This window comes from Gallinula chloropus (genome assembly GCF_964237585.1).
Source record: "Gallinula chloropus genome assembly, chromosome: 30".
Lineage (NCBI taxonomy): Eukaryota > Metazoa > Chordata > Aves > Gruiformes > Rallidae > Gallinula > Gallinula chloropus.
Genome location: NC_140115.1, coordinates 524,973 through 542,558, shown reverse-complemented (window position 1 = coordinate 542,558; position 17,586 = coordinate 524,973). Strand labels below are relative to the sequence as shown.

General features: G+C 49.8%; 1 protein-coding gene across 1 annotated transcript; it reads left to right on the top strand.

Moving 5' to 3' along the window:
• Positions 1 to 9,252: 9,252 nt before the first annotated feature.
• On the top strand, positions 9,253 to 10,176 carry LOC311202405 (olfactory receptor 14J1-like; the record flags this gene model as incomplete). Its single annotated transcript, XM_084276995.1, has 1 exon — positions 9,253 to 10,176. The coding sequence occupies one exon, from the start codon at positions 9,253 to 9,255 to the stop codon at positions 10,174 to 10,176; it is 924 nt and encodes a 307-aa protein (XP_084133121.1).
• Between the last annotated feature and the right edge of the window lie 7,410 nt (positions 10,177 to 17,586).

Here is a 17,586-nt window from a genome sequence, read left to right as displayed (position 1 = left end):
TGGTCCTGCCTCTCCGGCCGCCGTCCCCTGAATGCCGGCGAGTCTCCCGGGTTTCGGCAACACTTGTTGCCTTTCGAGGTGTGACGACCTGGTTCAGGAACAGCACGGCGACCACCCCCAGGCCGCTTGGGCCATCAGCACACAGACACCAATGTGGTGGACGGCAAATGGTGTTTATTAGTGAGTGGCACAGCGTGATATAGCCTAGATTTACGATGTCACTTCTGTCTGCTTGCATCATCGGCTACCTACTATTGGTTACCTGAGGAAGGGGTCCTAACTTTCCATACAGCCCGACATCTTCCGACCACCAGGCCTTAACTACCTCCAGGTGCATCAGGAGGAGCGTGGCCAGCAGGTCGAAGTAGGTGATCCTCCCCCCCTACTCTGCCCTGGTCAGGCCCCACCTGGAGTATTGTGTCCAGTTCTGGGCTCCCTGGGATAATAAAAGCAGGGATGTCCTGGAGAGAGTCCAGAGGAGGCTACAAAGATGAGTAAGGGCCTGGAACATCTCCCCTATGAGGAAAGGCTGGGTGAGCTGGGGCTGTTCAGCCTGGACAAAAGAAGACTAAGGGGGGATCCTATTAATGTTTAGAGAAATCTTAAGTATGGGATGCAGGGGGAAATGGCCAGCCCCTTTTCAGTGTCTGTGAATGGGGCAATGGCTGCAAGTTGGAGCTCAGGGAGTTCTGCACCAACATGTGGAAGAACTTCTTCCTGGCGAGGGCGACAGAGCCCTGGGACAGGCTGCCCCGGCAGGGTGTGGAGTCTCCTTCTCTGGAGATATTCCAGACCTGTGTGGATGCTGACCTTTGCAATATGAGCTGGGGAGCTGCTTTGGCAGGGGGGTTGGACCAGACGATTTCTCGTGGTTCCTTCCAACACCTATGATTCTATGATAGGCTAGGTAGGAAGAATGGGGGAGTTTCTCTCTATGTTACAGGGGATAGACTGTGAGTAGCTCCCTATGAGAAGTTGTCAGGAACGTGTTGAGCGTCTGTAGGTCAGAATTAGGAATAGGACGATTAAAGAACAGCTGGTGATAGGGGTCTATTACAGGCCAGCTGATCAAAGAGAGACTACTTATGAGGCTTTCCTCCTTCAGCTGCAGGAGGCATCGCGGTCACAGGCACTCATCCTGATGGGGGACTTGAACCATCCGGATATGTGCTGGGAATACCACACAGCGAGCTGCAAGAGACCCAGGAGACTCCTGGAGTCTGTAGAACTTGAGGTGATCGCTGAGCTGCTCTCTATCATCTTTGACAGGTCTTGGAGAACAGAAGAGACACCTGAAGACTGGAGGATAGCCAATGTCAGTCTGGTCTTCAAGGAGGGCAAGAAAGAGGATGCAAGTAACTAAAGGCCGGTCAGTCTCATCTCTGTCTCTGGAAAGGTGATGAAACAGCTAGTTCTGGATGCCATCTCCAGGCAACCAGAACACATTCTATGACCATGTCTGAAATCACCACTTAGCAGTGGATCTGCTCAACAGCACTTGTGGTTGATATCTAGATTTCCCTTCCCCTTGGACCATTCAGACACCTCCCAACCATCCAGCTGCTGCTCTGAGTTTCAGGGAGTTAAACCCTTGCCTTTCTGGCAGCTGTCTGACTCATTCTGTCTTTAGGCAGCTCTTGAGATGCAGTGATTTCACAGTCTCCTTCCCCTCACTAAAACATTTCTCACAGGGTTAAGCTTTGTGGCAGGTGAACCTCACTGGTGTCAGATTGCACTTGGCATAGAGTGAGGAGTGTTGAATTTAATGGTGAATCTTGTCAGATTTCTTTTGTTGGTGGGAAAATAACTCCCTCTGTGCTGCCTGTGTGCAGCCAGTTCTCTAAGGAAAGCAGGGGTATCTGGTACAGAGGGGCTGTAATGCCTCACTGTGGAGTGCAGCAGAGAGACCTGAAGTAAGGACAAGGGATGCAAGTCCCAGTTGGCTGGTGAGAGTCATGGTGGGCTTGTGGAGATGTGCAGCAAGGTTATCCCCACTGTGCCAGACATCAGGGGACCTTTTTTTTGAGCAGTCCAGACCTCTTTAGGAGACAACATGCATCAATCTCAGTCAGAGGTTATCACCTCTCCTCTACAGTGAAAATAATAACCTACACCCTTAAAAAGAAATCAATTTTCCTATGAACTCACTTTGAAACAGCTTCAATGGTATGTACATCTCTTGAAGACTTGAAGATAATTTCATCAAGAGACATAGCTCGTTAGGTCTTCTTTTTTATTTTTAATGAGCCCTGGGGTGCATTTGGTGCTGAGTCCTTGAAGCTCAGGTACTGAGAGGAAATCACACAAAAAACTCCATGTCAAAAGCAGAAGCCAAAGTACCTGAAGTATTAATGAGTCCCGCTGAGAGCCATTGCTGGCTGAGCCTCCCCAGGGACTCGTTAGAACAGGTAATTGGAGGCCATGTTGGCTGGTAGGCAAAGGCAATGTACAAGCAGCTGAGATGCTGAGCAAGCCCTGGGTTGGTTTGATGAAGCAGAAAGGCCAAGCCCTGACCCCCAGCCCCAGGGAAGACAGGTCCTGTTCCTCAGGTATTGCTCAGGCTCTTCCTGGGGCATCGTGGGGTGTGTAATGCTGAGGGAAGAACAACAGGATGAGAGTTTGTCCTCATTGTTGGTCCAAAGCCCAGCTAGAAATTCATCTGTCCTCCATTTAAAGAAAAGAAAGACCAGGGAGACCCAGGAGGAAACATTGTGGAAATATGAGGACAAGGCTGAGGTGCTTAATGAAATCTTTGCCACTGTCTTTAGTAATAAGAGCAGTTGTACAGAGAGAATCCAATTCCCTAAGCTAGGAGACAGGGACAGGGAGCAGAATGAGCCCACCTCAATCCAGGAGGAGATGGTCCTGCTGCACCACAGAGATGTGCACAGATCTGTGTGGCTGAATGGGATGCAGCCAAGGGTGCTGAAAAAACTAGCAAGGGGGGTTCACCAAGCCACTTTCCATCAGTCCTGGCTGACTGGAGAGGTACCAGAAGACTGGAAATCAGTCGATGTAACCCCCTATATAAGAAGGAACAGAAGGATGATCATGGAAATTACAGGCCTGATGGTTTGACTTCAGTCCCAGAGAAGCTGATGGAGCAGATCATCCTGAGAGGCATTAGCCAGTTCATGAAGACCCCCCAGGTGATCAGGCCCAGTCAGCTTGGGTTCATAAGGGCAGGTCCTGTTTGACACACTGGATCTCCCTCTATGAGAGGGTGACCTGCTTCCTGGACAAGGGAAGGGCTGTGCATGTTGTCTACCTGACTTTAGCAAGGCCTTAGACACAGTTTTCCAGAACTTTCTCTTAGAGAAGCTCACTGCTTGTGGCTTGGAAACTCTGGTGGTTGAGCCCAAAGCAATGGCTGAGCACCACATGGTGCTCGCTCATTCCTGGAGGAGAAACAGACAGACCTTCTATGGGTTGGGATAAGGACAGTTTACTGACAAAAGCACCATAAAAAGGGAGTAATATCAGCCCCAATTGCACTCACACCCAGTGATAGCACAGAGAGCACCTTACAAACCCAACAATAACACAGTGCTGCACCATGCTATGACCCCCCTCCCCAACCAGCGCCTTTGTCAGGGAAATTATGTCAGTGTTCTGGTTACAGCTGGTATGGTGTTAATTTTTTTTCTAACAGCAGATGGAATGCCTTGTTTGGGAGTTGGGATGAGAGCAGGTCTGGTAACACCCTGATGTTTCTGGTTGTTGCCAAGCAGTCAAGGACTTTTCAGTTGTTCCTATTTCCCTACTAAGGAGAATGAATGGGACGCAGCCAGGACAGGTGACCCGAACTGGCCAAAGGGGCTATTCCATGCCAATTACATCATGCTCAGCAGAAAAGGGGGGCTGGTTGGAGGAGGAGGAGGCAGCTCCAGGACATGCAGTTTTGGGGATGATCCCTTTTTCAGGACAGCTCTGGGCTGCACGGCCTGAGTTGTGTGGTTCAGTGACAAATTGCATTGTGTATCACCAGTTTCATATATTTTGCTACAAAGTCCTGTTATCATTGTTATATCTCTCTTTCTGCTATTCTAGTAAACTATCTTTACCCAAGCAGAGAGGATTTGTTTCCTTGGATTTGGGTTTTTCTCCCTTTCCTCTCCCTCCCCTCCAACTTGTCCCCCCACCCTCTTCCTGTAAAACAACAAGCAACTGTGTGGTGCTCAGCTCTCAGCAGGGGCAAAACCACATCTACTAAAATCCAAAACAAACCTATTCTTAAAAACATGAAAATTTTTATATTAAATTTATTTTAATTGTCTCTTAAGCGACATCTCCATCAATCTATTCAGCATGATTACAGTTCATTGAATCGACAGGGCCAGCAATACAATGAAGAAGATGAGCAGTTTATTGCTGCTTAGAAAGATCCTGTTCGGTTTCCACACGGCATCCTTGAGCTTCTGGTTCCTCATACTGTAGGTGAGGGGGTTCACTGCCGGTGGAACCACCACGTAAAGAAATACCTCTACCAGGTTAAGTGGTCTCTGGAGACTGGACAGGGACCAACGGCTCCAAGTTGGAACAAAGGAAAGGTGACAGAGCCCTGGGACAGTCTGCTGAGTGGGTAGTAGAGTCTCCTTCTCTGGAGATATTCAAGACCCATCTGGATGCCATCCTGTCCGACCCGTCCGAGGACTCTGCTTTTGAAGGGGGGGCTTGGACTTGATGATCTCTGGAGGTCCCTTCCAACTCCAATTCTGTGAATCTGTTAATCTGTAAATAGGGAGGATATTTAGAGGGGCTCTTCAGGTAGGCAAACATGTCAGTGCTGACAAAGAAGGAGTCCACTCCCAGGTAAGGAGGCATGTGGAAAAGGCTCTGTGTCATCCCTACACCGAGTGGATCCTCAGCACAGCCCTGAAGATCTGCACATAGGACACCACAATGAACACAAAACACCCAAAATCTGAACAAGGTCTGACCAGAATGGTCTGACCGTGGCCCGTGAGCAAGAGTTTTTGAGGATCTGGGGGATTTTACAGAAGAACTGGTCAGCAGCATTGCCCTGGCAGAGGGGGAGTGAAAATATATTTGCTGTGACAATATATTTAATAAGGAATTAAAAATTAACTGCTGCTTTTTGCTGTCAGAGAAAAGAGAGAGAATCTATAAGGAACTTTGCAGACACCAAGATCACTGATGTAGGGGGAGAAGGTCCTCCCAGCCTCATTGCAGAGATACCCTTGCAGACCATGCAGAAGACCATGGTGAATGAGGCTGTTCCCCCTCAGCCCATGCTGGATGATGTGGAACAGTGATTCTACATGCAGCCTGTAGACATCACAATGCTCAGGCAGGTGCAGACCACTGAAGGAGGCTGTGACCTCATAGGAAGCCTGTGCTGGAGCAGATTTGCTGGCAGGGCTGTGGAGGACCCACGCTGGGGCAGTCTGTCGCTGAAGGATGGCAGCCAATTCAAGTGACCCACCCTGGAGCAGCTGGTGATGATCTGAAGCCATGTGGGAAAGACTCACGTTGGAGGGAGTTATAGAAGAATGTCTCTTGTGGGTGGGACCAAATGCTGGGGCAAGGGGAGACTGTGAGGAGTCTTCCCCATGATGAGGAAAAAGCAGCTGAGACAATGTGTGATGACCTGACCCCAACCCCCAATCCCTATCTCCCTGTGCCACTCAATCAGAGGAAGGAGAGAACTGGATGGGTTTATTGTTGTGTCAAGTTTATTCTACCAGATTCCAACTTTGAAACCGTTAAATGTAGAGAAATACCTCCCAAGCAAAGTGGGGGGGGGGGTGAAAAAAGTTTGGGGCACCTCCCCAGTGTGTGGATTAGAAGAACCATTAACCTTGGGGTTCAAGGCTTTCATATTGAATGGAAGGGTCATAATAGTGCCTGACATCACCTTGCAGCTCTGTCAGCATCAAGTTTCACAAATGCTCAATACCCAGCAACAGCCCCCAAAAAACATCTGCGAGGGATGAAGGATCTTACTGGCCTGAAGACTCCCTCACTAGGAGCACCAGTAACCTTGGGGCTCAGGGCTTTCCTAGCCAAGGAAATGGTTGTAACAGTGTCTGACATCATCTTCAAACTCTACCAGCGCTTGACCTTTTAACCTGGAGAAGAGGAAGCTGAGAGGGGACCTTATCACCACCTACAACTACCTGAAGGGAGGTTGTAGAGAGATGGGCGTTGGTCTCTTCAGCCAGGTGACAGAAGATAGAACAAGAGGCAATGGCACTAAGCTGGGCCAGGGCAGGGTCAGATTAGATATTAGAAAAAAAATTTTTACTGAAGGATTTGTCAGGGCCTGGAACAGGCTGCCCAGGGAGGGGGTTGAGTCACCTTCCCTGGATGTGTTCAAAAAAAGGGCAGATGAGGTACTTAGGGATCTGGTTTAGCTTAGGATGGGAATGGTTGGACTTGATGATCTTCAAAGGTCTCTTCCAACCTTGTGATTCTTGTGATTCTTGTGATCTTTTCTTACATCTTCTCTTCCCTATGCAGCTGAGTAGGGAGAGTGACAGAGCAGCTCTGGTGAGCACCACACATTCAACAAGGTACGGAAGAGGAACAAACACATGGGCATGTGGAGTCAATGGTTGTAGGCTGCAGTAATGATCATTAAACTCTTGCCCAGTAGAGCAGCCAGGTAGATGCCCAGGAAGAGGCAGAAGTGCAGGAGCTGCAGCTCCCCTGTGTCTGCAAAGGGCAGGAGGAGGAACTGGCTGATGGAGCTGCTGTTGGAAATCTGCTGCCTCTGGGTATGGAAAAGTGTTTTCAGAAGTAAAAGACAGGAGTGAAGTGAGGTGAGATTTGTGACAAGGAAATTAAAATGATGGATTTGTCTCACAAACTCCCAAGTGTGTATGAGGAGCAGAAGCCTCTCCCATGGGCTCCCAAAGAGTCATTCCTGGTCTTCAGTTTTGGGTACACTCAAATGGGGGTGACATACATTTTCAATCAGATGAAGTCCACTCTCATGGAGAAGGGGATCTTACAAACTTAACTACACCCCCAGTAATTTCCCATGGGAGCTGGGACCAGCAGCTCCCAGACAGAAGGTGTCTATTTGTGCCTACCAGGACTAGGGTAAGAGACCAGCATTGGTGGGTTTGAGGCAGACAGAGGCCAGAGCTTCATCCCCTTCAATCCCCAGGGCTGGAGTGCAAGGATGAGGGGTCTGGAGTGATGTGTCTGACTCCCTTCCTTTCACAGGGGGAAAGAGACATCTCCCTGTCCCTTCCTGGGGTTACTGTCTCATGGGAAGACAAGGAAAGTTAACTCTCCTGAACAGTTCTTGTTTGATCAGGAGAAAGGACTCTGCTGGACATAAGGATTATTCCCCAGATGAGGGAGGGAATGTCAGAGAGGACTTCATTATCTTTCCAAGTTAGTTCCTTGAAGCTCCAGGGACACCTTGAAGGAGCCCATGGCAGATGGAGTATATGAAGCCTTCCTGTGCTCCTCTACGATGAGCTGGGCTGGTCTCCTGGGACAGTGGGAGCTCATGAAACACCGCAGCTCTGCAGAGAGACAGCTCTGGCCAGGAGCAGCTCCTCTGCCAAGCACACAGGGCTGGGAACACTGCCTGGAGGCACCGAGGGGAGACCTTGGAGGCTGAGAGAGCTGAGAGCTCACTGGAGGAGAAATCTCCACAGCACTCTGCCTGGTATGTCTGTGGGTGCAGGGCAATGCAGGTTCTGTTCCTGGAGGGATCTCCTAAAGCTGGGACATGGGGCAGTGTGTGGGGTCTGTCAGGAGGACAGGTTCTCTCTAGGAGCAGAAAGTGCTGCCTGGAAGGGATGCCCTTCTGCCCCATCAGAGGGGCAGGGCAGGACAGCTGTCTTCTCCTGGGCATGGCTGAGAGGTGTGAAGCAGCATGTGCACCCAGGGGTGCCCAGGGCTGTCCTTGTGAGCAGGGTCCCTGTGCCCCGGAGGGTTGTATGCTGTGGTAGAGACTCTTCTGCTGCCAGGGTCAGCACTCAGCCTGGCTCATGGGCTTTCCACAGAGTTACAGACAGAACCTGTGGGTTGGAGGAGTGACCCAGGGAAGGGAAGCGTAAGGTCCTTCTGCTGTAAAGAAAGTGCTGCCTGGGTCAGCTTTGCTCCCAGCTCCAGCTGATCCTTGAGAAACTCCAAAAGGACTCTGAAGAATAACATGAAGGAAGCATTTTCCTGCAAGGCAGAGTCTTTGCTTTAACTCTTCCTCTCCTGTGGGCTGTGCTTACTGTGGGAGATGAGAACTTATTTCTCCCCTCTAGAATGTCCACATCAGAGGATTTCCTGAGCCCTGCACACACAGAGACTCCCTGGGGCAGTGCCCTGATGCCAGGAGGGGTCTGCAGAGCTGACTTGAGTGCAGGGCAGGTAGGTTGAGGTCTGTGAACACAGAGCAGGAGGTGACATGGGCAAAGAGAAGCAGCTGCAGGGACAGCTCCAGGCAGCAGAGACATTGTGAGGGAGGGAGAAAGCTGCTCCCAGAAATGCTGTGGTAGTGGGGATTTGGTACCCCCATGACATCCTCTGCAGTGCAGACACTTTCCCACACAGACCCCCTGGTTTCTGCCACCCAGCACAGACTCTGTGCCTGGAAGTCCAGGGTTTCAGACTGAGTCATCTCATTGGCAGCCCAGCCCATGTTGAGGACAAATCCCTGAGTGCCTGTCTGTCCATCCCTCTCTTTCCAGGCCTGGCTAGAGCATTTCTCTGTTTCCCCTCCTGTCCTTGCTGCCTTCGTCCCCCCATTACCTGGGGCTCTGGGCATGTTCATTGGGGGTCCTGGCATGAGCTGACCCTCACTTCAAGATCCCCATCTGTAGGACAGAGAACTGGATTCCTCATCTCTCTGTGGGGTCCAGTTTCTTCTACAGGGAACACCAGAGAGTCCAGCACTGGGCAGCTGAGACCAGGGATGATAGACAGAGCAGCTCTCCCTACTCTGCACTCAGGGGAAGGTTTCACTGGCACTGCAGCAGCAATGTCAGGGAGTCCTGACAGAAGAAACACTCCTCAGTTGCAGTCAGGAGAAAACCAAAGCTGTCAGGCAGGACTGAGTTCTCGAGAGCCACAACTGACCCTCCTCCCAGCAGTGGTAGCCTCAAGCCAGCACAAAGCAGAGCTGCCAAAAGGGACCTGACAAAATTCTTCCTGAATACAGAGAGACAACCTGAGGGCATTCCATAAGTAGTGGAAGGGATTTTCCTCAAGGAAAGATTCCCTAATTTCTCTTTGCCTTTTCCTCCTCTGACAGGTCTCCACACTTGACAGCAGCAGATGTCCAACAGCAGCTCCATCAGCCAGTTCCTCCTCCTGCCCTTTGCAGACACACGGGAGCTGCAGCTCCTGCACTTCTGCCTCTTCCTGGGCATCTACCTGGCTGCTCTCCTGGGTAATGGCCTCATCATCATCACCATAGCCTGTGATCACCATCTCCACATCCCCATGTACTACTTCCTCCTCAACCTCTCTGTTCTTGACCTTGGCTGCATCTCCACCACTGTTCCCAAATCCATGGCCAATTCCCTGTGGGACACCAGGGCCATTTCCTACACAGGATGTGTGGCTCAACTCTTTTTCTTCTTATTTTTGATCATCACAGAGCTCTCTCTTCTGACTGTCATGGCCTACGATCGCTACGTTGCCATCTGCCACCCCCTGCACTACAGGACCCTCCTGGGCAGCAGAGCTTGTGTCCACATGGCAGCAGCTGCCTGGGCCAGTGGGTTTCTCAATGCTGTGCTGCACACAGCCAGCACATTTTCCCTGCCCCTCTGCCATGGCAATGTCATTGACCAGTTCTTCTGTGAAATCCCCCAGATCCTCAAGCTCTCCTGCTCAGATGCCTACCTCAGGGAAACTGGACTCATTGTGATCACTACCTGTTTTGGTTTTGGGTGTTTTGTGTTCATTGTGGTGTCCTATGTGCAGATCTTCAGGGCTGTGCTGAGGATCCCCTCGCAGCAGGGACGGCACAAAGCCTTTTCCACCTGCCTCCCTCACTTGGCTGTGGTTTCCCTGTTTGTCAGCACTGCTTTATTTGCCTACCTGAAGCCCCCCTCCATGTCCTCCCTCTTTCTGGACCTGGTAGTGTCATTTCTTTACTCTGTGGTTCCACCAGCAGTGAACCCCCTCATCTACAGCATGAGGAACCAGGAGCTCAAGAATTCTCTTTTGAAACTGAGCACTGGATGTATCTAAGCAGCAAAGAACTGCTCATTTTTTTCTGCATATCACTGGCCATGTAACTGATGTTAGGATCAGTCTGTATTTAGTAGGGGGTTTTTTCCTTCTATGTTGTTTAAACTGTAATAACATGGTGCACGTTCATCCCATTCCTAGTCCAGTATCGAGGTGTCTCTTGTGACCCAGACACTGTGTAATGACACGCTGTGCTTCCTTTGCATCATGTTTCACTTGAAAGGTGCACATTTTTTTCTTTATCTGTTTCTCCTGCCATTTATAAAAATTTACAAGCACATTGTGATCAGCTGAGTCACTCCATTAATTGTCTGAAATGGCAATGCTTTCCCACCATGGCAGAACAGGAATTTCCTGTGTCCTCTGTACCATAGAATCATCCAATGACTTGGGTTGGAAAAGACCTTTAGGGTCATCGAGCCCAACCACAGCCTAACCCTGCCTAGTCCACTTCTAGACCATGTCCTCAAGCACAACATCTACACACATTTCAATACCTCCAGGGATGGTGAGTCCACCACTTCCCTGGGCAGCCTGTTCCAATGCTTCACTACCCTTTCAGTAAAGAAGTTCTTCCTGATATCAAAAATAAATCTCCCCTGGTTCAGTTGGAAACATTTCCTCTCATCACTTGATACCTGAGAGAAAACACCAACCCCCACCAACATACACCATCCTTGCAGGTTGTAGAGACCAGTAAGGTCTCCACCCAACCTTCCTTTCTTAAGACTAAATAGCCCCAGTTCCATCAGCTGATCCTCAAAGGACTTGTGCTCCAAACTCTTCTCTGTGGAGACCGTCGATGAGCAACACGCAATTCGATATGAATTTTAGGTGAAGCCGTTTATTGGGTGAAATCACACAGATTAGAGACTTTTGTTGCTGCAAACGTGGCAAGCTAAAAAACTGCTGATTGGTTACACACCCAGTTTACACCCTACTGATTGGTTAGTGATTATAATGAGTTCTACTAACCTATCTTATAGCCAAATATCATTAGTTTACCTTTGGTGCCTAAAAACATCCACACACCGGCTGTTTTGACCATCTTATTATGGCTGGTTCTGAACATGTTCCGTTACTCCCAAGTTCTTCCCATAACTTCTTCTTGGTTTAGGGCAGCCTGTACCCCTGTCATCAAGGCCACTGTGTGTTGAGACTGTGATTATTAATTTCTTCTCAGCATGAGCAACTTTTCCTGTCTCATGGGAACAGGAGGATATTATCAGAGCCTAAGTCTTGGGAGAAGAACGCTAGGCCGCTAGCAGGCCTGCTGTCTTGGGAGAAGAACTCTAGGCCACTAGCAGGCCTCCTGTCTTCCCCAACACTTCTCCAGGTTTGTTGCTCTTCTCTGGACATGCTCCAGCATCTCGACATCCTTCTTGTAGTGAGGGGCCCATAACTGGACATGGTACTCGAGGTGGGCTTCCCCAGAGCTGAGTACAACAGAACTAGCACTTCCCTAACTCCTGCCAGTCACTCTATTCCTGACCCAGGCCAGGATGCCATTGGCCTTCTTGTCCACCTGGGAACAGTGCTGGCTCCTGTTCAGCTGGCTGACGACTGACACACCCAGAGCCTATACTTCCAGGAAGCTCTCCGGCCACTCTGCCCCAGGCCTGTAGCATTGCCTGGGGTTATTGTGACCAACGTGTAAGACCTGGCTCTTGGCCTTGTTGAACCCCATAGAATGCGCTTCTGCCCATCAATCCAGCCTGTCCACTTCACTCTGAAGAGCCTTCCTGCCTTCCAGCAGATCAACACTCCCACACAATTTGGTGTCCCATGCAAATTTACTGAGGGTGCACTCGATCCCCTTGTCCAGATCGTTAATAAAGATGTTAAAGAGGATGGGCCCCAGCACAGAGCCATGGGAAGCAGCACTTGTGACCTACCACTAGCTGGATTTAACCACAACTGTTTGGGCCCATGTGTCCAGCCAGTTTCTAACCCAGCACAGAGTGTACCCATCTAACCCATCAGCAGTGAGTTTCTCCAGCAGGATCCTGTGGGAGACAGTGCTGAAGGCTTCACTGAAGTCCAGGTAGATCACATTCAGAGCCTTCCCCTCATCCAATAAGCACCAGGTCACCTTGTCATAGAAGGAGATAAGTTTGGTCAAGCACAGTCCGCTTTTCCTAAATCCATGCTGACAGGGCCTGATGGCCTGAGTGTCCTGCATGTGCTGCATGATGGTACTCAAGATGATTAGTTCCATCCCCTTCCCCAGCACTGAGGTCAGGCTGACAGGCCTGTAGTTCCCTGGGTCCTCCTCTGTCCCTTCTTGCAGATGGGTGTCACATGTGCCAGTTTCCAGTCCGGCAGAACCACCCCGGTCAGCCAAGACTGCTGGTAAATAAGGGAAAGTGGCTTGGTGAGCAAATCCACCATCCCCCTCAGTGCTTTTGGGTGTATCCCACCCAAGCCCATCAACTTCTGCAGATATAAGTGGCTGGGCAGGTCAGTAACCAATTCCCCTGGGATTATGGGGGCTTCCATCTACCTCCCGCACCCATCTTTCTACTCAGGGGTCTGGGTGTCAGGAGACAACTGACCATGCTGCTAAGGAGTGAGGAAAAAAGGCATTAAGTACATCAGCTCTTTCTTTATCCTCCATCACAGTGGTTCCCCCGAGATCCAATGTGTGGGAGATTCTATTTTTAATAGTTTATAGGTTTTTAATAGATTTTATTTTTGAATTCTTTAAGTACAATAACAAAAGGAGGGACAGAGAGAATCTCCCACCTTCATTAGAGGTCACAAACAGAAGTTATAAGGGCTGTAAAAGCATCCTGAACTGAAATCCCCCCAGGTAGCCCACTAGCAGTCCAGTAGCCTTGGGGGTCAGGGCTTTCCTAGCCAAGAGAATGGTCCTAAGATTGCCCCACATCATTCTTTTGGTTCTATTAGGTTCCACCTTTTGATATTTCTAAACATACAGCAATAGCTCCCAAGTAAATCTGTGAAGGCTAAACAATGTTCCTAGGCTGGAACCTCCAGAGGTAGCCCACAAGCAGCCCTGGTATCCTTGGGGGGAAGAGCATTCCCAGACAAGGGAATGGTCCTATAACACCAGACATCATGTTCTGGCTCTACCAGTGTCCACATTCAAGAAGTGCAAAGCATCCAGCAATAACTTCCAAACAAAAGGTTTGAGAGCTGAAATATCTTGTGAGCCAGAAACCTCCCCTGGTAGGTAGAGCAAAAGCAGCCCCAGTAAATTTGGGATTGAGAGCCCTTCATAGCTGAGAGAACGGTCCTAAGAGTGTGTGATGTCCTCTCTGGGCTCTACAAGCATCAAACTTTGAAAAATGCCAAAAGTCCAGTAAGAGCCCCAAACAAAAGTTGTGAGGGAGGAAAGAATTTTCTGGCAGGAAATCTCCCCAGGGAGCCTGCAGGCAGCACCTGTAACTTTGGGGCTCAGGCCCCCCTTCATAGGTGAAGGAACAGTCCTAAGATTGCCTGACTTCATTGTCAGGCTCTTCAAGCATCCACCTGTGAAGCTGATAAATGTCCAGTAACAGCTCCCAAAGAAATTGATGTGAGGTCTGGAAAAGGTTTTCTGGCCTGAAACCTCCCCAGGTGGTAAACTAGCAGTACAAGAAACCTTGAGGCTCAGGGCATTCCTAGCCAAGGCAACGGTCCTAAGAGTGCCTGATGTCATTTTTCAATCTACCAGCAACAACCTCTAAAACTGCAAAACCTCCTGCAACAGGTGTCAAAGAGAAGGAGCGAGGGCTTGAAGATATTCCTGGCTTGAAACATCCCCAGCTATCCCACTAACTGTGCTTGAGGTAGTTTTCCAGCTCTACCAGAAAAAGTTTCAAACATGCTAAATATCCAGCAAGGGCACCCAAGCACAAGTTGCAAGAGATGAAGGATCTTCCTGGCCTGAAAACTCCCCAGGTTGTGCACTGGGAGCACCAGTAAAGCTGACCCCCTTCACACGCTGCTTGGCCGTAGCAGGCAGCTGAGGAGAGAGATTTCATGGGTATTAAACTGTGTCATGTTGAACTGCTGTTTGTTGTCAGAGAAATCTGTCCGTGCCTGTGAGCACAGATGATGGGAGGAAAAGTGTTGGGAGTCCCAGGAGGCCAGTGAGGGAACTGCTGGGCTTGGGGAAGAGCAAGGTTCTCCATGCAGGGTTGGGTCTAAGGAGACGGCTTTTCCTGCCTGTCCAGATCTCCTTAGGAGAGGCATATCCATCACAGAATGTTGCTGTCACTTCTTCTATCAACTGAGCCAGGACAGAAAATACCCGTGACTGGAAAAAGGTCCTCCATGGGAAATTCCTTTGAAACCTGTTTCACTAAGGACACATCTAAAATCCAAGTAGTTGTAGGAGTTTTGAGCTCTTTAATGAAAATGAGTTGAAGAGCCGTGCTTGTAAGGGCTTTCTGGATGTTAATGAGCCCCATGGTGTCTTTTCTTCTGAATCCCCAGACTTCAGCTACAAAGAGGAGAGTGAAGAAACCTCTCCAGAAGTTCAAGTCAGGAGTAATGCCCAAAGAACCTTGAAGCACTCACAGGCACCACTGGGAACCATTACTGACAAAGCCTCTCCATGGGCTCGTTAGAGCAGACAACTGGAGGCCATGAGGACAAACCCAGGCAAAGCACAGGCAGCTCTGATGCTGAGGACACCCTGGCTTGGTCTGATGAAGCAGAAATGCCAAGCACTGACCCTCAGCCCCTGGGCAGGGAGATCCTGACCCCCACCTGTGCCTAAGGGCTCTTCCTTGGGATGTGGGGAGTGTGACACCAAGGGAAGGACAGGGAAGAGCACATGGTGGCTTCCCCTGGGGTAGATGCAAGAAGGCAACCATACTCCATGGCCATGAGGACAATGTGTCCTACCTGAGGTCTCTGTGGCAGGGACATCAGCCACAGCCAAGGGGGCAAAGATCTCATTTCTATCAGGCCCTTTCATCCTGGCTGGCACCCTTGGCCATCTGCACCACAGACCACCCCACACTGCCTCACCCCTGTACCTAGTTCTGTGTAGGCTGCAGGGATGCAACACGCTTTCCCACCTCATTGTCACCTAACAATGTCCCTGCCTGTACTGCTGTCTTTGTGTCCTCGCCAGCTGTTCCCACAAGCACGAAGCCACCAGCTCATCCACACTTCCTCCCAGTGACTGCTTGCCCCACAACACTATCCTCAGAATGACATTTCCTTATCCTCATGTCCACCCTGGCCTTCAGAGCCATCAATTCACATGGACTTCCTTTCTTATGTTCTTTCCCTGTAGCACAAAGAGGGCTTCCCTCAGCCTCCCCTTCCCCAGGCCAAAGAAGCAAAGGTCTCTTGGCAGACCACATACGTGTTCCTCCACATTCCTCCAGGCTGGGAAACCCCACACTGGGACTGACTGCTCCAGAGGTGGCATCACCAGTGCTGAGTCCAGATGGACCAGAAGGGCCCTTGTCTGTGCAGCCACACTCCTCCCAGTGCAGCCCAATGTGCTCATGGCCAGATTCCTGTTCAGCACCTCTGACTGCTATGGCAGCCCCTGCAATGCCCAAATTCTTCTCCTTGTGGACGGTTCTCCACCCATCATGTCTGAGCTGCCTTGATGTGGGGGTGTTGTGCTGGAACCTTTTCTCATGGTTTCGCCCCAGCTGAGAGCTGAGCACCACGCAGCCGCGGAGGCAAAAGGAAACCAAAAACCCCTAAACCTCATGGGCTGGGATAAGGACCGTTTACTGGGACAGCAGAGAGAGAGAAACAACAACAACAACAGGACTTTGTAGCAAAACACACACAACTGGTGATGCACAATGTAGTTTCTCACTGAACCCCACCGCTCTGGCCGCACAGCTCACAGACGTCCCGAAAACACGTGTGTCCTGGAGCTGAGTTTTCCTGCCCCCACCACACTCCTTTATGCTGATCATGGTGTAATTTGAATGGAATATGCTTTTTTGGGCAGTTTGGGTCACCTGTCCTGGCTGTGTCCCCTCCCAGCTCCCTGGGTTCCCCCCACCTTCTCATTAGTAGTGAAGTATGAACAGCAGAAAAGACTGATTGCTTGGACACAACTAAAGCCTCCCTGTTATCAGCACTGTTCTCATCCTAACACCCACACATGACACCACACTGGCTGCTAGAAAGAAAGTCAAATGTATTCCTCCCAAATTTAGGCCTCCTTTGTAGACAACAAGTGCAACACAATGGTGGGGTCACTCCTGTGCCCTTCCAGGCACTTGTGCACTCCCAGTTGACTCATTTCTGGAGCAGAACTAGAAAAAAGGCCTTGATGCTGTACAAGCACTGCTCAGCAAGGAACAAACATGCTTATGCAGACTTTATGACTTACAAATCCAAACACCAGAACTATGGGGGCCACCAACATGAGAATTAATTCCAGCCGCAGAGAAAATACGGGCAGGAGGAGAAGATCTCTTCTGCTTGGAAATCTTCCTGATGTTCCTGTTCATCAAATCCCAGAATTTCTCAAGGTCTCTCTGAAGGGAATCTCCATTTTACTAATGGTTCACATGTGCTTGCAGATGAGTCTCTAACTTACGGTGCTTTTAACAAAATGCCAGCAATAGGTGCTAAAGAACCTGGGACTCTATTGCTGATTGTTCAGCATGTTCGAGAGTGGATGATGGTAGAGCCTGAGAATGACATTGTTAGGACTGGTCCTGTGGCTAGGAATGCCCTGAGCCCCAAGGTTAATGGGACTGTTAGTGGGATACCTGGGGAGGTTTCAGGCCAGAAACCTTTTTCCACCCTTGCACCTTTTGCCATGGAGCTGGTGCTGGACATTGAGCAGTTTCAAAGGTGGACACTGTTGAAGCTGGAAAATTATGTTGGGCAGAGATACATCCACTCCCATGGCTACAAAAGCCCTGACCCCCATGTTCCTGGAGCTGCTAGTGGGATACCAGGGGATATGTAAGGCCATGAACATCTTTCATCCCTCACACCTTTAGTTTGGGATGTATTGCTGTGCATTTAGCAGGTTCAAAGGTGGACTCTGATATATATCCAGAAATAACATCAAGCAACGTTAGGACCCTTCTTTTGTCTCTGAACACTCTGAGCCCTAAGGTACTGGAGCTGCCAGTGATCTACCTAGGCAGGTTTCAGGCCAGGAGAATCTTTCATCCCTCACACTTTTGTTAGGGATCTCTTGCTGTTCGTTTAGCAGTTTGAAGGTGTATGCTGGTAGAGCCCCAAAATGACATCAGGTAGTTTTAAGACTGTTCCCTTTCTAAGGAAATCCTTGAGCCCTGAGGTTACTGGGGCTTCTAGTGGGATACCCAGGCAGGTTGAAGGTCAGAAACATCTTTCACACCTCAAACTTTGTCTTTGGGAATTATAGCTGGACATTTAATGTTTTTGAAGGTGGACGCGGTTAGAGCTGGAAAAAGACAACAGGCAAATTTCATACCATTG